Below are 21,107 nucleotides of genomic sequence, written 5' to 3' on the forward strand. Positions count from 1 at the left end.
CTAGTAGCTCATCGGTCAGATGTCATGCAAATATAAAACAAAGTTTTTGTTAATTGACAGATGTCCCTTTTTCAGAATTGTCTGTAGTAGATAATGAAAAAATAAGAACTTTTCTCCCATTTATTTGTTGATCTATCAGTTAATGACTCTGGTGTAGTATGAAGTACCATGGTGGAGGCCTTTATACAGCTGACATTTCACAGCGCCACCCAGTGTGATGGATTGGTGTCTTTACTGGGTCGATTCTGCCCAGAATTTGATTTTATTTATTTCAATCTAAATATTAAAATAAAGAAAATCCAAAACCACATTTACATTAATTCAAAGGAAAACACAGTTTCATTCAAAGACGGATAAGAGTCCACTAACCTGTGTTGCTGTCTGATGGTCATGTTTTGAAGTCTCAAGTACCAAAAATATCAGAGTCACAATGGTTCAAAATCTCTATATGGGAAAAGAAATGGAAATCAGTCAAAAAAAACCTGACTGATAGAGGAACATGTAGCAGCAAATGAAGTCTGGCTCAAATGTGACCAAAAGGCAAGCATCAGCACTGAGTCAACAGTTGCTAATATTAGTTTCTAAGTTACAGTAAAAAAAACATGAAGCTGTGCATAAACAGGCACAGAAATAAAAACAAGTTCCCAGGCTCTTCATCCTCTTTTACCTTCCCTTTTTATGCAACAGTGCATTTTATGGAGAGAAACTTATATGATAATGTATATTTAAAAAAATGGAGATAAAGTCCAGAAATTGGATTCAGTGTAGGTGTGGGGTGGGTGGGGGGGGGGGGGGGGGGGGGGGGGGGGGGGGGGCAAAAAAAGTGCCATTGTATTACTACTAGTGTATATTATTGCCTTGAGGAGGGTTTTGCTCCTGGTCTCTAGACACATTTTTGTTTGTTTGTTTGGTTTTTAACACACTTTTTATTGTGATGGGGAAGCTATGTGTGTGTGCAGACAGATGAACAGACACACACTTGCATTAACCCAGTTCCGAGCAATGTTTTTACTCTGGCAGTGCCAATCTTGCCTTGGGTCAGCGACTGCTACGCAAAAAGCAATAGGAGCTCAATTGAATATCATCTTATAAGCCAGTGTCACTAATCTTACCTGGCACAGTTTGATCAAATTCTAAAAGAACACTGCTGATTCGGTTATAGCAGCTTCTGGCTATAAGAAAACAGAAAACTGTCTGTCTTTGTACAGCAAATGTAGTTATTTTGTCTTTTCATAACACTTGATTTCATTTGATATGTGAACATGTTTCATGTGGGTTTCATTATCATGATGCCATATTTTTCTTTTTTTAATTTGAAAACATCACGTTTTTCTAATTATGTGTGTGTGTAAGGAAAATGGATCCTGCAGGATCTATGACTTACTTTTACTGCATAGGCCATATAAATTTAAGCCTCTGTTTATTTTAAGCCAGCTCATAAAACCAGATTTCTGCTCATGTCTGTTTTCATTTATTACATGTATTTATTTATTTTTTATCCTTTTCCTCCTCCAGAGACCACACAGTGACTTGATGAATTACCAAGACTCAAGAAGGATTTCTGTTTGGCCACGGAGAGTCAGGTGTCTCTAAAGGTTAGAAATGTGTGGCTGACAAAAATAACCCTGCCATAATGTTTTATTTAATTATAATACCGTATTTTCTAATTGTTAAAATGTGTTATCTTCTTTAGTTATTTCAAAAATAATTGCCTTGAGACATTCTCAATCATCCAGGTAAGTAAATCTTCAAAAGTTGATTCTGTTCATCTGGATGTAGCGTTTTCAGTGGGAGAAAGGTTTCATCACTCATCCAAGTGACTTCTTTAGTCCAACCAGCCCACTGTTCCTTCAGTGGGCTGGTTTCAGTCATTATGCAAATGTCCTGTTTATCAGACCCGCTGCCCTGACTTCACACCTGATGAAGACCATGGAGATCATACTACACCACCTTCGCCCACTAGTCGGGAGAGATCTAGACCCGCTGCAGTTTACCTACCAGCCAAACATCGGGGCGGATGACGCTGTCACCTACCTGCTGCATTGGGCCTTCTCTCATCTGGAGAGCACCAGGTGCACACTGAGTCATGTTTTTTGATTTCTCCAGTGCCTTCAATACAATCCAACCCTCAGTGCTAAGGGAGAAGATGCAGGGAGCTGGAGTGGACCATCAGCTATCCTCATGGATTATTGACTACCTCACCAGCAGACCCCAGTATGTGAGGCTGCGGGACTGTGTTTCTGAGGTGGTAGTCTGTAGCACGGGGGCCCCACAAGGAACAGTACTCGCCTCTTTTCTCTTCACCCTGTACACTGTGGACTACAGTTATAACACGGACACTTGCCATCTCCAGAAGTTGTCAGATGACACCGCCATTGTGGGTCAGGTGTTGGAGGGAAACGAACTGGAATACAGTGGGGTCATCAATGAATTCGTCAACTGGTGCGAACAGAACAGATCTTTGCATCAATGCCAGCAAGACGAAGGAGCTGGTGATTGACTTCAGCAAGAAGCCACCCCCTATTACACCAGTGAACATCCAAGGTTTGGACATTGAAACGATGGAGGAGTACAAATACCTGGGTGTTCACCTTAACTACAAACTGGACTGGTCCACAAACACAAATGCACTTTACAAAAAGGGTTTAAGTCGTCTCCACCTGCTACAGCGGCTGAGATCCTTCAGGGTGAACAGGACACTCATGAGGACATTTTACGACACTGTGGTGGCGTCTGCTATTTTCTATGCTGTGGTCTGCTGGAGTGGTGGAATTGCAGAGAGGGACAGGGGGAAACTCAACAAACTAGTCAGGAGGGCCAGCTCTGTCCTGGACTGTCCACTGAAGTCCATTGAGCAGGTTGGGGAGGAGAGGATGTTTTCTAAGCTAATATCCATCATGGACAACACCTCCCACCCCCTGCATGAAACTGTATGAGCACTGAGCAGCTCGTTCAGCAGTCGAGTTTTACACCCACAGTGTAGGAAGCAGCGCTACCGCACATCATTCTTACCAGCAGCTGTCAGACTCTATAATGCAGCTTAACATTCTTTTGGTCATCTTACTCACCAGCTTGTTTGTTTACCACCTTGTGTCTTCCTTTTATATTTTATTTTCCTTTGCTGTAAGAGCTCTGTAACCGAAATTTCTCATCCGTGGGATAATAAAGGATTATTCTATTCTATTCTATTCTATTCACACCACGTTCTCTGTTTACCATCGGGGCAGGGGGTATACGGAGAAATTGGCCATCTGATTGGGGTCTGGATGCAGGGCCTCCCTGCTGCTGGGGGCGGGGGCGGCCTGCTTGTCTCCACCCCAGGGAACAGGGTATCATCTCCTGGGTCTAGGTACCATCACCCCTCTGAGGGTGAAGGTGCCTGGACCTAGGGTATAGAGTATGTTTAGGGATTGTGAGTGTGTGTACAGTGTCCATTTATGTTTGTCTCCACGTTTGGCGAGTGACAAGTATTTGTATATGTGCGCATGAGAGTGGGAATGTACGCTTGTGTCAGTGTGTGCCTGTTTGTCTGTGTCTATATGTCAGGTCAAGTCTTAGACTCCACCTCTCTGGGAACATCTCAGGCCCTCCCAGGTGTGGGGGCCTATCTCCCCCACCACACTATATGTCGTTGGCTGATGCCCTCAGACATTGGTGCATTGGTGGTTCTGGGTGTCTGGGGCCGGGCGCTCAGGTATGTACCGGCTCACTCCCGGTGGCTACCTGGCGTGGCATGGCCCAGTTGGGCCCCTTCCGGGAGGTGGGGGGCCTTCGGACCTCAGGCCTCTGGGCTTGGGGATTGGTCAACTCTGTACCAATGTACAGGAGAGCTTAGGAGAGCCCCAGACGTGGGGTCACCCAGCAGCCATGGTGCAGGAGCCACAGGGGGTTGTGGTGATGAGCCTGCAGGCTCTGCTGGCAGCCAGTCACGCCAAAGTGGACTGACACCACTCGCTCTTAAAGTTGACCGGGAATTTAATACTATCAGTTGGACTGTTCCATCACATCCCCCTCAAAGTGGTGAATTCCATCCATCCATTATTAAAAATTCATTGATCTATGGTTGACCAGGAAATTACATTGAAATGAGGTGGATTTATAGTTCAACAGAAAATTATAAAGTCGTGGCTTTACAATTGACAGAGAAATCAAAGTTGATATCACTTGGACTATTCCATTGCATCTCTCTCAAAGTGATACATCCCATCTGTTTAATAATCATTTATGTCAAACTGGGAGGCAATCCTGTATTAGTCGACATTACTGCACCCCAGTGAGCTCTTCTGTGAATACATCAGGTAAGCATTCGCTTATTTTCTAATATTTCTAATATTTAAATTGTGTCAAATGTAAATTTAACCAACTGATTACATTTTAACATTCTATGAGAGTTTATTCATTCATTCAAGTGTTAAAGTCTAATGTGAACTTCAGAGAAAGTTTCAATGACACTGGCCAGCAGCAATTGACAGTAGCGTTGAGCAACTGAAAAGTTAAGGATATCCTCAACAACTTACCTTGGTACCAGAAAAGAGTCATTTTTGTTGCATCTTTGTGCTGCCATCCTGCCCTGGTTAATATATCACGATGGCCATGCTATCTTACCATTTTTGACAACAAAAGTTTCTCATTCAACTTGAGGGGTTTTTTTGTCAGAAGATGCACGATTCTTCATGACTCTTCCATGGCAGCTGATATTTCACACACATGGTCTGATTAGTTTCAAATACACTGCACAGCAGGAACTGCAAAATGACACTGACCCTGATAATAACTCTTTCTTCAACATTAAAATCTGTTTTTATTACTCCCTGGATGACCAGTTTAATAGCACCATCACACAAGATAAAGTTTTACACTTTAATAACAACAGAAGCCTGTAGGCCAACTTTCACAACATCAAACATTACCCCAGTCACTTTGCACATATTTTAATACAATAGCTATAACATTTGAAACGTGTCGCAACTGAAATTCTTATATGAAAAAAGAAAAAGGTTATTGTAATTTGTAGAACAACAGGCTCTAGTATAGTTGCATTTAATAGTTGGAAGAAAGACCTGGAATAAAATTTTACCAAAAACACCCCCAAAATAATGTTTATCTTTGGCAATGTCGATACTGATTTGTTGAATCCAAATCAGCACAAATCAACAGATGATTTCATCAACATATACAATATATACAGACTCAGCTTATGTCCTAACCTCATTAGACCCGGCTGAGTTCCTTCTCATTGTGTAACATATATTTACTAATAAAGAACATTCTAGAGAGTAATATACTGAGTGCATTATTTAAAAAATGATATCAGTTACAACGTACCAGTATTTAAATGAACCGTTTTTATGTAGCAATTTTCTACTCTGCTTGAGCACTCAAAGCACTTAGTACAACACATGCACACATCCATATAATCTAACATTCACTCACACTCCAGTGAATGCATTGCGGTTCAGTATCTTGCAGAATGATACTTTGGCATGATTTATTGGCAATGATTTATTGAATCCAAACAAGCACAATTTGACAGCCAAGCATCGAACCACCAGCTTTCCAACTGGCAGACAACTTGCTGCTAATAAAATAGTAAATCAATCAATCAACATTTCATAATTTATGTATATCATGTCAGAGCTTCATTGACTAAAAAAAAAAAACTATAATTTTTTATATTTTTTATATTATTATTTCTTTTTTTAATTCATGCTACCTAGAAGAGTGGCATGGTGGTGAACACTGTTGCCTCACAGAAAGGTTCTGGGTTCAAATCAACCATCTAACTGGGGCCTTCCTGTGTGGTGCTTACTTTTTCTACCTGTGTCTGCATAGGTTCTCTCTGGGTATTCCAGCTTCCTCTCACAGTCCAAAGTCAAGCAGTTATTGGTGTTAAATGGTGAATCTAAATTGTGTTTGTGAGTATGAATGATTGTCTATCTCTATGTGTTAGTCCTGTGACAGGCTAGTGACTTGTACCCAGCATCTCACCCTATTTCAGCTGGGATATAGGGTAAACCTGAATTGGATAAGAGGAATAGATGGAATAGATGGGGTATTAGGTGGCCATGTCTTTAAAGATTCAGGGTAGCTACGATGTATTTCCAGTGTATCCAAATGCTTTTGTTGCCTCTTTTTACCCTATTAACCCCTGTCCCTCTTCAAGTCTTTCCTCTGCCCAATGCTCCTGTACTTGTGTGACTGGAGCATTTGGCAGGTCAGTCTGTAGGGCAGCTCTGAGGTTAGCCCAGAATAACCTTTGTTTTGCCCTGTCTTGAGGCCACTCCAGATATGTGTGGCGGTTCATCATGGACTTCAGCTGGTAGTACTTGGATGGGATTAGGTATTGAGGCAGAGGCTCAAGCAGTACCAGCACAATGCTGTCTGAGCCCAGAGTGAGACGTTGGTGGGTGGCGAAGTAGAGCTCGTAATGACACCACTCGCTCTTGACAAAGTGAGCAGAGAGGACAAACACAGAGCGCCTGCATTTCTCCACACAGCTGATGATGTTCTCAATGATCGTCTTTCCCGGCACAAAATGTTTCTCGTGATGACAGATTCTAAGCCCTCCTGCGGGGCCTTCGAGGTTGGGAAGAAGGGAATTGCACACCCAGTCAACATCGTGCTGGCTATAAGACACAAACGCGTGGAACTCCAGACCCACCAGATCCTCGGGCCGAGCTTGTTGCATTCTTGCACGATGTTTGGCTCTTGTCCACTGCCAGATCATGCCCATGTACCAGGGAACATCCAAACAGTGACACAGAATCACAACGGAAATAATCAGTGTCCCTGCTGGGACCAAAATTGCAACCACTAGAAGGCCAATGCTGCAGGAGACCTCTGGGATCGAGATGTCTCTTAAAGTTGAGTTTCTAACGTCCTCGGGGTATGTGCAGTAATAGCCCTGTGGCCAATTCAGCAGCTCAATTCCTGATTGGCTGTTGCTCTTTTCAGAATTGATAGCGAGCTTTATGAAACCTCTGAGAGTGCAGATACAGGTGAAGGGGTTAAAACTGACATCTAGGATATGCAGTTCGGGACAGCTTTCCAATATGTTCACAGATGGGGCATGGAGAGAATTTGACCTGAGCAGAAGCTTGTGGAGTGTGGGGAAAGTGTCACACGCCGGCAGGTCCCGCAGCCGGTTAGCATTTAGATTCAGAGTTGAAAGGTTTCTCAGTTTGAAGATGGATTGCGGAACCACCGAAATCTGGTTGTTCTGGAGGTCCAGTATCTGTGTCCCATTTGGTAGACATTGAAAAACTGACTCAGTCAAACTATTAGAAGACAGATTTATATTGGTGATGCTTGCTGGCCAGATGCACTGTGATGACTGGTCATACCCTATGGAGTTGACGCTGAGGTCCAGATGTTGCAGGGATGACATATATTGAAAACGTTTGCTCAGTATCTCAAGTTTTTTAAGACTGTTGCCTACCAGAGTCAAGTTCTTCAGGTTACGCAGGTTCTGACATTCTACAAATTTATCATCCACCACACTTGAGAAGATGGTGTCAGACATGGCACAATTAGAAAAATCCAGCTGGCGTATTGGACTCTGTGACTTGGGACAGGTCATGTGTATTATTGGTGTGTCAGTAATCGCAACACTCTCCACTGGCATGCTGATGAAAAAGTTGTATAAAGCCTCCTGTGAGAAGAAGAAACTTGTTACCACTGCCTGGCTGGCTGTGAAAGAAATCACCTGTGATGCTTTGATCACTTCAGTTTCAAATCGAGGAGGCTGCATTATGTGCACATCAGAGGCATCAAGATGTTTCAAAGTTGTATTTAGAGCCACATTTACATATTCAGTTAAGTCTTGCCATTTAATTGTTATGTTGGTGAGATACAAACTCGTTGTGTGGATTTTCACCGTCTCTCTTAGCTGCTTACTTAGGTCTTTGTAGCCATTTATCATATTCATCATTTCCACTTCAGCAAACAGGGACAGAGCATCAGCAGTCAGATTACGGTCAATTTTTTGATTATGTCCAAAGGCTATCTGCAGCCTTTGAGCATGAACATCCTCCAGGCTGCCTGCTTCATAATAAAGTTCATCCTCTAGTAATAACGTCAATGTACGTAGTTTCACTTTAGCAATGTTCTTGAAGTCACCCACACTGATGTTTTTTGCTCCAACTGTTAATCTCTCCAGTTTTACAAGAGAGCTGAACTCATTCCCCAATGTCATGGTAAGAAATCTGTTAAAGGCCAAGTTTAGCACCAGGAGGTTCACCGTGTGTAGCAGGTATTGTTGACTTGAGAGGTTCTTGAGATTGTTGTGCGACAGGTCCAGATGTTCCAGGAGAGGCGTGTCAAGAAAAGTCTGTGGATCAGTCTCCTCCAAATTATTCCATGACACATTCAGGAACCTAAGGTGAGTGGTTTTTTGAAAGTCTCCATTGTGAAGCTGACGTATGTAGTTGCGAGAGAGGTCTAAAAACTCAGTCGTCTGTGGCAGGTCAGTTGGGACAGAGGAGAGGTTTTGGGATGATCGGTCTACAAAGTTGTCAGGTGATGAAGCGCTCTTCTGAAGTCCCACCAACACGGCTGCTGTCCAGAGTACGGCTGCTGTGACCCTCATTGTAGCCTGTATAAGAAAATATAGCCATTAAACAGGTAGCATTTGTCTGTGTTTCATTCTGTCTGTAAATATAATAGCTCAAAATGATTTGAATAAATTCTGATAAATGTTTGTAATGTTAAAAAGTGGAGTCATGTTAACAATACATTATTATTTGGTTACATAGTACGGCTGCTGTGACCCTCATTGTTGCCTAAATAAAAGATATAGGTATTAGCTTTCATAATATTATTTATTTTTACCATCAGTTGTCAGACTGTTGGATACATCGAAAAGAAATGTTCAAAAGTCCTACAATAAATTCTTTGTGGTGGTTACAATGCTTAGTAATTGCTGTAGAGAGGTGTGGATTTGAGGTAATCATTTTAAAGGATTCAGTGTGCAATGCCTTAATTAAACAGTTTTTATTTAGGGTAAATGTACAAATTAGGTTTTTATCAACCGAATAATGCAAAAATTGGAAACTGAAACTTCAGTAGAGTGTTAGAAATCATTGCTACGTCTCAAATTAAAACATTTTAATTTGAAGTCAGACTTGCACTGTTAGAAAAATCTGTAATTTCAGAATTTTCATATAAATTTTACAGCATTTTCCTGTCATTTTAAACACATGAAATATCAGTAAAATTACAAGAAATATTCTCTGCATTAACATATCTGATTTAATAAAAAATAAATAGAGAAGTGTACTTATGAATAAACATGTTTTTACATGCATTTACAGAAAATGTATTCATTTTTACACACAAAAAGAGTGTAAAAATACAGTTGCAAGCTTAACATGATTTATAGAATAGAATAGAATAAATAGAATAGAATAGGATGCCTTTATTGTCTCTATACATTTGTACAATGAGATACAGAGCCTCTCCTACTCACTTGGTAGGGGGGGGGGTGGCACAGTTCTGCAGCATGCATACAAATATACAAGCCAGTTTTAAAAAGTAATATGTAATAAATAGTGCACATAGAATTTGGTATTGCACAGTGGGGAAACTGTTTTTGAAGAAAAAGAAACTGTGGGAGTCAGTGCTCAGTGTGTGAGTGGAGGAGAGATATGCTATGATACTGATCACTTATAAGCTATGTTTATTTAAAAAATATTACAGCTAAATTCTAATTTAATTCTAGAACTACATCCAAATTTTGATTCATTTAGTATAAAATTACACAAAACTGACTGATGAATGATGCAAGGTTACTTTACAGATAAATATGACAAGTATTGTAGTTAATGTCGTCTTGATAATAGACTTCAGGTTCTTCCCTCAGTGTTTTCCACTCTCCATGAGGCCCTTTGGTGTTAATTGTTATCATTATTATTACGTATTGTTATAATCTCTGCGTATTTTTGTTTCAAATGATTCTCTCTTCCAGTTTTTTGTTTTTGTTTTTTGTGGGGTAGTCATTTCTCTCCTGTGTCTTGCATTTAGTTTTGCTTCCTTTGTATCATTTCCTTTGTTCATGTACTCCCTGTTCTCCAGATGTTTTTTATTTTTTCCCCTGTGGATATTCTGCATACATCCTAATTAAATTGTAGTTTTCACTTTCATTTGAAGTACTGCATTTCCATGCCTCTCACTCGACGCTTCATGACAGATCACACATGCATATGCAAATGTTCACGCTGTTACACAATATAATTAATTTAGACTTTCCACTTAACCTAAACTCTTTACATACACACTACTCTAGTGCAAGAATAACTCTACAAAAACTTTGCAAACTCTCACTGTTTTGCTTGGTGATAAATCAAAAAAAATTATATTAATGTCAGTATCAATGTAATTAAAGTAAACGTTTACTTACTAACTGCTAATTGTATTTTTGTTTGATTTTTGTATTTAATTCAAAAGATGCTTCTTGAAGATAAATCCTAGCACAAGATGATATAGAGAAGAACACTTTCAGCAGCATCTTCCCTGAAATTATGTGAACATTTTCTCATCTTTAAGGAGAACTGGATGCTAGTCTGGTTCTGATATTCTTTGGAGAATGTCAGATGATTTGCACGGTGCGGTACTGTGAGCACGAGTCCCACTAAAAGGCTGCCAGCATTTATTCTGTACCTTTTTGCACAAAGAGATAGGTCCTAAGGCTCAGTCCTGTCCTGTCCTGCTTCCCTCATGTAATAGCCTCTCCCCTGGTATCCCCTCTACCACATGCAAAGCTTTTAAGAAAAAAATACTAAAAGCACAGAGCTGCAAAAAAACAGAACTTCTTAGGTTGCAGGGCTGGCATTACCAAACTGTTAAATGGTGCGTTATACCCATTTCCCGGTGTGTACATTCACATGCATCTGAGGGAATTTTACCACACGTGCCTAGCCCCCACAACAAGCGACTGTGCCACCACTAAAGCAAAATCAAAAAGAACCTAGAAATTGTGGCATACAAAACACCAAACAACTCAGGAAATAAGATATAAGGAGACAAAAACAAATGCACACACTCTAAAATACAACTCCTTTTAAAAGCACAATTACAATATAACAAACAGTTAAGATGAAAACACCATAAAACAATGAACCAGTCAATGCCAGTCCATAAATAACAGCAAAGCAACAACAAGGCTACAACAAGACAGCAGCAGTGTGTAGGCCTGTAACAAGAGAGGGAAAACAATCATCCAGGGTCCACCCTACGATAGATAACCCATGAGGATCCTACTTACCCTTTAATAGTTATACATATTAACCAGTTGCCAGGGGAAATGAATGCGGTCTGCAATACTTAACAGGCTGTGATCTTTGCCACCTTGAACAGAAATTAGTGCAAACTGCCAGAGCTCAGGAGTAGACTACAGTTGTTCCTTATAACCAACATCTGATTAACAGCTAAGGGAGAGGTTAATGTTCATGCTGCATTCACAGAAAACATGTTTGAACCAACATCCACCACATCTAACCCACTACATTTACTTTTACAAATTGTTAGAAGTTTTCTGTATTAGTATTGCATTACAGCAGTATTATGAAATTATTACACTAAGTAAATTTAGTGTTTTATTTAGCTCAACTCTTTCAATATTCACATCCATCAGTATGTACTTGATAAGATCTGTAATGTAATTACAATAACATTTTCTGTGTATTTCTAATATTGTTTAATCTCCGTTTACACCTAAAAGAACTGTATTTTAATGTAATACAATGTAAAAAAAAAAAAAAAAGGACTTTTTTGTGTATTTTAATTATAGACAATTTCTGTGTTTTTCCATGATGACAAATGTAAACACAGTAAATTTCAGTTATTGTGCGCTATTTTTCTGCTGCTAGAATATTACTGGGTTTTATGGGTTTTTAAAAAAAATAGTTTATGTAACACTTTTTGATTTTAGTCAGTATACTAAAAATATGCCAGACGTGTATTAAAAGCATCAAGGCTAAAAAGAAATTTGGCTGAGCAGAAAGATGAAAGAAATTTGAGGAACAGGCCAGAGTGATGTGAAAACATTATTTTGAAAGGAACTTACCTGGAACAACACTGGTTACTTTCTTTAAGATCAGACTTACCTTTAATTTTTTTGAACTGGTTAAATTCTAATTGGTTTGGTTTACCGTTTTTTCTGGAATTGAGTTTTTCCTTTGTGAATGTGGCTTGCTGTGTGCTTATCATAGAATTGTTGCTCTGTTTTCTTTAATTCCCGTGGTTTTCTTGGTGTCAGTTTTGTTGGAATCTTTTATATACAATATATATATATATATATATATATATATATATATATATATATATATAAAAATACTGCCATTTCATATCATGGTATGAGTTTACGATTATTTATGCATTCATAAATCCCACCAAAACTTTAAAAGCAGACATTTGACATCGTCATATTTTAAGATTACTTTCAATTAAGTGTTTTTCTTGACTCATGTATTCTAGATATAAAAAATAAAAAAAATCCAAAACCACAATAAAAAAAAAACCACTCTGGAAAACACCATTTAGTTCATAGACTGATAAAAAAAAAAAAGAGCACTAACCTTTATTGTGGTCTGATGGTCACGTTTTTAAGTCTCAAGTACAAAAACATCAGAGTCACAGTGGTTCCAAATCTCTGGATATGGGGAAAAAAGGAAATCCGTAAGACAAAACTGACTGATCGAGAAAGGTATACCACCAAATAAAATTTGGATTAAATGTGACCAAAAGTCATGCGTTAGCACTGCTCCAGCAGTAGCTGCTAATAGTTTTTAAGTTACAGTAAAAACAACATGAAGCTGAGCGGAAACAGGCATAGAAATGAGAGCAATTCCCAGACTACTTATGCTTTTCTCACTTCAACATCCTCTTTTCACTTCCCTTTTTATGTAACAGTGTATTTTATAGAAGGAAACCGTGATAAAAATGTATAAATAAGCGGAGCTAGTGAAAGTAATGGAATCAGTTCCTTGGATTTACTTTACTTTATTGTTTTAAGCAAACTAATACTTCAGATTTTGTTTTGTTTTTTGTTTTGGCACCCTAAAAGACATTGGTCTGTAGTTTGAGAAACATAAACTGATTTTAAAATATTCTAAAAATCAATGAAATGGGCCTTTACTAAGCAATGCAACGACTATACTGTATCTTTAGTTTGTTCTACTATGTTGTGAAAAGTATGAATGAGAAGGCTAAACTACAGTGTTTCTGAGGTAGCTCTCTTGTATCATAGCGACCACACTGAGGTCACCTGGGTAGTACATGAACATTTTCCAACTCAATTGACTTATCGCACTAATGCCTTGAGGCAGAGTGGCTTCAGGTCCACTGTGTTGTTTACTCTAGACACTGTGTTAATGAAGGATGATGAGAAAGGGTTTCTTTTAAAATGGCTTTTTATTGTGATAGGGAAGCTATGTGTATGTACAGACAGACAGACAGACAGACACACACACACATATGCATGAACCTTCTTCCCAGCAGTGTTTCTAGCCTGGCAGCGCTAATCTTGCCTTGGGTCAGCGACTGCTACGCATACAGCAAGTGGAGCTTAATTGAATATTGTCTTATAAGCCAGTGTCACTAATCCCACCTGGCACAGTTTGATCAAATCCTAAAAGAACACTGCTGATTTGGTTAGAAGCTTCTGGCTGTAAGAAAACAGAAAACAGCCTGTTTTTTCAGCGTCACAGTGTAAGATTACCTCTTATTTAATAAATGTGTCAAAATGTGCCGTTGCTGATTTGTTAGAAAGCTGAAATCCCCTAATGCAAGTGATTACAAAATACAGTGTGTGTGTTTGTAATGTGCAGTAAGTCTTACTTATGAAGCTAAGATCAGAGTACAAGCTAATTATTGACACAAATGTTCTTTACAGCAATCAGCATGTGCCTGAGAGCTCTGAGTCAGTCTCTGTGCACCCTTTGAAAGATAGCTCACTATTATCTTTATTAGCTGTGTTGAATTATGACTCTTTATTTTTTTTATTAATTTGGCTGAGATCCAAGAATAATCAAGCGCTTTTTGAAGGACAGGTTAAATTAATCAGCCGGAATGGCCTCGGTAGTAAAACAAGCATGTGAGGACATGAGTCAACCTTTGTATGTGTGAACATTATGTGGTAGGGAGGGGTTGAGTGGGAGCAGAAGTACACTGGGAGTGAGAGATAGGGACGCAGGGTGTCAGATGGAGAGTGCAAAACCTCGAAGCTTCAAATGTTCCACTCTGCTCGCTTTGATCACTTCAGCCTCTTCTTCACCCACATTATGGATCTCTTATCAGTCATAAGGGAATGCATTATTTTCAAACGCGCGCTGACGGACTGACATCAGCTGTCTCATCAAGGTGGATTTTGGAATCAAGGTAGAAACCTTCAGTATGCTGAACCATCCCAAATGTCACTTCCTCTTGTCTTTTCTCCTGTTTTCCTTATATTCTTGGAACAAGGCAACCTGCTCTCTTGGGAAGGGCAGGGATATTTGGCAGCAGCCCAAACCGGATCCCACACTCAAAGGGCAATCTTTTCTACATGACACCTTCCCTCTTGGCTTCCTCTGGGGCTCTGGAACTTCTGCTTTCCAGACAGAAGGAGCCTGGAACCAGAATGGGAAAGGTGCCTCAATTTGGGACAGTTTCACCCACTCCTCTGTCAGTGGCAGCTTGGACAGAGAGGTTGCCAATGTGGCAAGTGACAGCTACAACAGATGGGAAGAAGATGTGAAAGCATTGGAGTATCTAGGTGTAAGGTCATACTCTTTTTCTCTCTCCTGGCCCAGACTCTTTCCTGATGGAAATGCCAGAGGTCAGCCCAATACTGCTGCTGTGAAGCATTACAGCTACCTCATAGAGAGGCTTCTGGAAAAGAAAATTGAGCCCATCGTCACTCTCCATCACTGGGACCTGCCACAGGTGCTGCAAGAGGATTATGGAGGCTGGAAGAACGAAACTATGGTGGAACTTTTCGAGGAGTATGCTACTTTTTGTTTCCACACTTTTGGGAGTCGTGTTAGGTATTGGCTCACAATGCATAATCCCTACCTGGTGGCTGTACAGGGATACGGGACAGGAGTGCATGCTCCTGGAGAAAAAGGGGGACCTGCCACCTCTCTTACTGTGGCACACAATCTGATAAAGGTCAGTTACACATGGGGACCTAGCAGATTTTGTCAAATTTTTCACGAGTATGTAATTTTTACTCTTCGTGTTCCTCATCTGTTTTGGTTGCAACGCCAGCGATATGAAGAATATCTCCAGTTACACACACACACAAACTGTGTAAACTTTGAACTCTCACAGCTTTATCATTTTACGATAGACAGTGAATCTTTATATTGCTCGAGTGATTTTAGGTCAGAGGACAGTGAAGCAAGAAAGCCCTGATATTTCATTTTAATACAATCAAATTGGTCAGGGCGTATAAAACTAGTGCAAACAAGTGCAAAACCTTGCTGCTTGCTTTGTTTTTTTGTTTTATCTCCTTGATGACTCTCAATTTTATTTATATTGATTGGCTTGTGATAAACACGTCAGTTAAAGAGACACTGCGGTCAAAGTCTACCACATCAGCACTTGTCTACTGGAGAGAAATGGTGTGTGTCAGGAAGTCGGGGAGACATGCCTCATTAATAATCACTTTCAGTTTACGCAAACAAGCACAGATGGTGTACCTGCAGCGCTCAGTGAGCAAACAAAACCAAAAAAAATTAAAATAAAATAACCATTTATATGTAATTGTTTTCATAATTACTCTCTTACCTCTCATTTTCCCTCTCCTGATCCAGAATTCACTATGTTATGTATACCTGTGCTTTTCATAGAGACACAGTAAATTTTGCTGAGTCAAATAAGTTTATTTTACAGTGAATATGTTCAGGAAAAAAAAACAACAAAACTAAAAACATCACACTAATGTGTCTGCTGTTATTTCCAGGCTCACGCTAAAGCATGGCATGCCTACAACACCAACTTCCGCACAACTCAGAAGGGTAAAGTGTCCATTGTTTTGGGCTCCCACTGGGTGGAACCTCAAAGAGGCAGAGCCATTGATGCAAGTGCTGAGCTCTGTCAGGAGTCAATAGAGGCAGCTCTGGGCTGGTTTGCCAGTCCCATCTTTGGTGATGGGGACTACCCAGTCTCTTTAAAAACCAAGCTTGGGGCTCTTCTGCCAGCATTCACCCCTGAAGAGAAGCTCTGGGTACAGAAGACAGCTGACTTTTTTGCCCTATCCTTCGGGCCTAACAACCTCCGTTTGGGGCAGAGCGTAATCAGCTACGGGCAGACGGTGACCCCAGACCTAAGACGACTCCTGGGCTGGATAAAGCTAGAATATGGGAATCCAAGTGTCCTAGTAGCTGAGGGAGGCTGGTTCTCTGAAGCCACTGTAGGAAAGGAAGACACAGTGGGCATCTATCTGATGAAAAGCTTTATCAACCAAGTCTTGCGAGGTAAGCAGAACGCTGGGAAGAACAAATAAATATGAGCTAGACAATAAAGTCATTGAGACACAAACATTTGTCTATCTTACTCTATTATTACTTTGTTTTCTTTCATAGCCATTAAGCTTGACGGTGTACGGGTGTTTGGATACATGGCCTGGTCTTTAGTGGATGGATTTGAGTGGAATTATGGGTATAGTATTAGACGAGGCCTGTTTTATGTGGACTTCAGCCAACAAAACAGAACTAGGAGCCCCAAGAGCACCGCTCAGTACTACAGAGAAATAGTTAATGATAATGGCTTTCCAAGTGTTGAAACCTCGCAAGAGGTGAAAGGCTATTTCCCCTGCAAATTTCACTGGGGTATTGCAGACTCCACTTTACAGGTAACAAGACTTTATGATTATCAGCTATGGAAGATGTTCAATAATGCTCCGTACGCCTAAAGAACACATTTTAATTGTATTGTTTTTTCTTTTGTTTTTGTAGGTCCACTTCTACCCTTTCTCCCCACAGTTTACTGACCCTCATTTGTACAGTTGGAACTTGACAGGTGACGGATTGTTGCATCAGGTCCCAGGGGTGAAGCTCCAGACCAGGAGAGCACAGTGCACAGACTATTTGGCTATCCGTGATCATCTTAACCTGCTGGAATCGACAAGGGCATCTCACTATCGCTTCGCTCTAAACTGGTCTCTGATTTTACCCCAAGGAGACCTCTCTAATGTAAACACAGAAGCTCTGAGGTAAAGATGTGCACACACACACAGTGACAATTCAAATAACACAATTCATGTTATAACTGTAACTTTACCTGAGTCACACCCCGGCTATTGACAGAGCAATTTCGAGTTCATACGCACTTACTTTGCCTGAATCAGTCTCTCTGTGTCTACACTCTTCACTTTTACAAAGGTACTACCACTGTATCGTGACCGAACTCAAGAAGCGGGATCTTGAGGCTCTTGTGGTTATTTATTACCCAACACACCGATCTCCAAATCTGGGTTTACCTGTGCCGCTGCATTCCTCGGGTGGTTGGCTCAATTACAGCACAGTGAACGCTTTTCAGGAATATGCTGCACTTTGTTACCAGGAGCTGGGTCCCTGGGTTCAGAACTGGATCACCATTAATGAGCCAAACAGACTTGTAGACGTTTATTCGAGTGGGGAAGACAAGCATCTGGCAGCTCATAACCTTCTTCTGGCTCATGCAAAAGCCTGGAGGTTATATGAGAAGGAACATTACAGTCAACAGCAAGGACTGGTATCGTTAGCGCTACATGCTGACTGGGCCAAACCTGCTAACCCCTTCCTGGAGTCACACACAGTGGCAGCAGAAAGATTCCTTCTGTTTGAACTTGGTCGCTTCTTAGACCCATTGTTGGGGACTAGACGTGAGGAGAAGCACAACATGGGGGACTACCCACAAGAAATGAGAACGTATCTAGAAGAGAGAGCTCGAGTAATGGGCCTTCCTGGATCTCCTCTTCCTAATTTTACTGAGACTGAGAGAGAGGAACTGAGAGGGGCCTTGAGTTTTATCGCACTAAACCATTTTACTACCCGTTTGGTCTCCCCGCGTTCCCACACACAGGACAGTTTTCAGCAGAAACCACCTCCTGATCATGACTGTCTGATTCTTTCTGATCCAACATGGCCCTCTTCTAGCCTGCGGCAAGCTATTGTGCCATGGGGCTTGCGTAAGATGCTAAAGTGGGTTAGCCAGAGGTATGATGGAGCTATACCTATCATTGTCACCGGGAGTGGGATTGACGATCAGGCTCCTGTTGAGGATAAACTCCGGCAACTCTACCTAAGGAGTTACCTGCAGGAGGCACTCAAAGGTAGGGCAAACATTTTAGACAATTTTCATCCTCAGTCCAGGATGTGTTGTGTAACAATATTTGGCAAGAATCAAAATAGAGTCTGCAGTGTTCAGGATGTTGAGACAGAGATACAGTTCCACATGTGATACAGGCTTAATGACCTTATTGCTTCCTACTATAAAAAGCTTTATATACTGAGAAACCATGAAAACCATAAAAGCAGAAATGAGGGACGAGGACAAACAGTGCCATAAAGGCCATGTTGCCCTTTATGGCACTGCCCTTTATGACTCACCTGTATTTGCACATGGAAGCAGTGTAGTTTTCTAACACAATAAAAGCTGTGTTTTTTAGATGAAGTATTCATCTTACTTTTCTGTTGTTATATTTCTATTTCTTTGTAGCTTACCATCTCGATGGAGTCAACTTGCACGGCTTCTACGTGTGGAAACTCCAAGATCGACACGTACCGCAGTATGGCCTCTTCACCTCAGCCCAACACCAATCCAAAGCCAAAGCCTCCATTAATGTGTACAGAGAAATCATTGCTCTCAGCGGATCCCCTAACAATGACTCAGTGCAGCTCTGCAGGTTTAGCGAGCTGCATGAGCCTTGCTCTATATGCGCATGGATGTTCACAAACAAAGCAATGCTGGTTTTTGGGGGGTGCCTCCTAATAACAGCTGCAATGCTGGCAGCGCTGGTGGTTTTTGTCATAGTCAACAAAAGAAACCAAAGACATGGCAGAGGAAAAGCGAAAGTTGGGTTGAGCAGGAGGAGAAGAAAGGAAGGAGTGTGTTTGTGTCCACCTGGTGTAAAGCGATAACACTAGGAAAGACTATCTCATTCGTCTGTCATAAAAAAACCTGTGGCTCACTGACTGGGAAGGGCAACGACTTGTGTACGCTCCATTTGTGTCTGTTTCTGCTCATGTGACGAATGTGTGATTAGTTGTGTAAAATGTAAATAAAAGCAGAATGCAATGATTTGCAAATCTCATAAGTCTACATTTTATTCACAGCAGACCACAGGAAATATATTAAATATTTAACAGAGATGATGTACCATTTTGAGGAAAATATTAGCTTATTTTGAATTTGAAGCCAGCAACATGTCTCAAGACAGTTGGGACACCATCATGTCTATCACTGTGTAGCATCCACTCGTCTTTTAGTAACAGTCCATTAAGATCTAGAAACCAAGAAGACCAGCTGTTCATCATTTAGGAGAGGAATATTGTCCCATTCATGTCTGATATAGGATTGTAGATGTGCTACAATCCCGCTGGGTGGAAGGTCTAAACTGCAAGCAGATCTGTTTATTACACTGAGTCTTCTACAAGAAAATCCTCCAGTTTAAAGTTTAGCATTGTCTTGCTGAAATATGCAAGGCCTGATGTCATCTGGACGGGATCATATGTTGCCGTAAAACTGTATATACCTTTCTTGTTTAATGGTACTTTTCCATACGCACTAATACACTTCCATACCATATGAGATGCGAGATGCAGGCTTTTTAAACTGAGTGCTGACAACAATACAATACTATTGGATATGTGAAGATCACGGGTCTTGTCTTGCACATAGGGATTTCTCCAAATTTTCTGAATCTTTTGATATGTAGTATAGATCAGTAGATATTCAAAACTTTCTATATTTTACCTTGAGGAAAAATATTCTGAAATTGTGCCACAATTTGTAATCACAGTTCTTTTCCAGAGTGGTGAACTCCTACCCATTTTTACTTCTGAGAAACTGCCACTTTAAGATGTTCTTTTTATATCCAGTCATGTTACTTAACTGTTGCCAATGAAGTTAAGCAGTTGTATCATGTTTCTCTACCTGTTTCTTAGTGGTACCACTTATTTTTCCGGCCTTCTGTTGTCACTCTCCCAACTTTTTGGGACTTGTTGCCTTTTCACAAAATTGTAAAGTGTCTCAGTTTTGTGAAGCTATTTTGTTTTATTGTTTCTACATATTTAAAAGACTGTAAAATGGCAACAGATTTAATGAGTGTTGCAGTGAGAAGCTAGGGCATGTGTGAGTTTTTTATAAACTTACATAAGTGATTACGTCAGCTCTATGTTTTATAATAAACAAATGTGAGAAAACACACCAGTGCAAAACATCTCATAACGATAAAATCTAATAAAAACATGATCTCAAATCACCAATCAGTTTTATAAAAGTGGCTTTCTTTTCATAAGACAACAAAGGCATTTATTATAACATGGTTTTTTTTCATAGACTGGATGTTCATGGGGCAATGATGCCCCCTAGTGTGATTGTTTGCAGGTATGATGAAACACTATGAAACACTTCTCTGTTATTTGTTTAAAAAAATATGCATATTTCTCATGTGTGTCCTGTGATAAAGCAGTGTGGCTACAGAATGGGGTTTGTGTCTGATTGCTGCACAGTGCAGTTTAACTGACAAAAAAGTCACAACAGCACAGTGGGGTACTTTTGGTGTTATTATACATATACATACAAATACAATATTATACATGAAGATTAAAGATAAGTATTCCACCCTGATTACAGCATTTAGCCATGTTAGTCTGTAAAGGTTTGCTGATGCAGATATTTAAGACTATAACATACTAGTTAATTTTGATCTGATTACAACTGGGTTTTGACTCTTTTCTGAAGATATGATGAAAGTCCGATTTGACCAAAACAGAGCATAGCATTTTCCTTCTCATTAATAAACATATTTTTTCCTATATGTTCCTATATAAAAATCACTTAAAAAAAAAAAAAAAAAAAAGATGTAACGATCTTGTTTCTGATAAATTATGGTCCTAGATACTTTGGACTATTAGTTGGGCTCA

General features: G+C 40.2%; 2 protein-coding genes across 2 annotated transcripts; one reads left to right on the plus strand and one right to left on the minus strand.

Annotated features, from left to right (window-relative positions):
* Positions 1-848: 848 nt before the first annotated feature.
* LOC146524598 (toll-like receptor 1) lies at positions 849-12,820 on the minus strand. The gene is made up of 2 exons (XM_085133857.1): positions 12,573-12,820; positions 849-8,593 (listed from the first exon to the last, which is right to left on the minus strand). The coding sequence occupies exon 2, from the start codon at positions 8,585-8,587 to the stop codon at positions 6,134-6,136; it is 2,454 nt and encodes an 817-aa protein (XP_084989983.1). The 5' UTR covers positions 8,588-8,593; positions 12,573-12,820; the 3' UTR covers positions 849-6,133.
* Positions 12,821-13,817: 997 nt separating this feature from the next.
* On the plus strand, positions 13,818-20,747 carry klb (klotho beta). The gene is made up of 6 exons (XM_085133808.1): positions 13,818-15,144; positions 15,941-16,454; positions 16,563-16,831; positions 16,935-17,191; positions 17,361-18,292; positions 18,679-20,747. The coding sequence occupies exons 1-6, from the start codon at positions 14,389-14,391 to the stop codon at positions 19,098-19,100; spliced, it is 3,150 nt and encodes a 1,049-aa protein (XP_084989934.1). The 5' UTR covers positions 13,818-14,388; the 3' UTR covers positions 19,101-20,747.
* Positions 20,748-21,107: the final 360 nt, after the last annotated feature.

Source organism: Neolamprologus multifasciatus, chromosome 2, assembly GCF_963576455.1.
Source record: "Neolamprologus multifasciatus chromosome 2, fNeoMul1.2, whole genome shotgun sequence".
Lineage (NCBI taxonomy): Eukaryota > Metazoa > Chordata > Actinopteri > Cichliformes > Cichlidae > Neolamprologus > Neolamprologus multifasciatus.

Excerpts from the sequence above, each read along its gene's own strand:
- LOC146524598 (XM_085133857.1), bottom strand. The coding sequence starts at position 8,587 with ATGAGGGTCACAGCAGCCGTACTCTGGACAGCAGCCGTGTTGGTGGGA.
- klb (XM_085133808.1), top strand. The coding sequence starts at position 14,389 with ATGCTGAACCATCCCAAATGTCACTTCCTCTTGTCTTTTCTCCTGTTT. Across the intron at positions 16,455-16,562 it reads TATCAACCAAGTCTTGCGAG|CCATTAAGCTTGACGGTGTA; the intron begins GTAAGCAGAACG and ends TTTCTTTCATAG. Across the intron at positions 18,293-18,678 it reads CCTGCAGGAGGCACTCAAAG|CTTACCATCTCGATGGAGTC; the intron begins GTAGGGCAAACA and ends ATTTCTTTGTAG.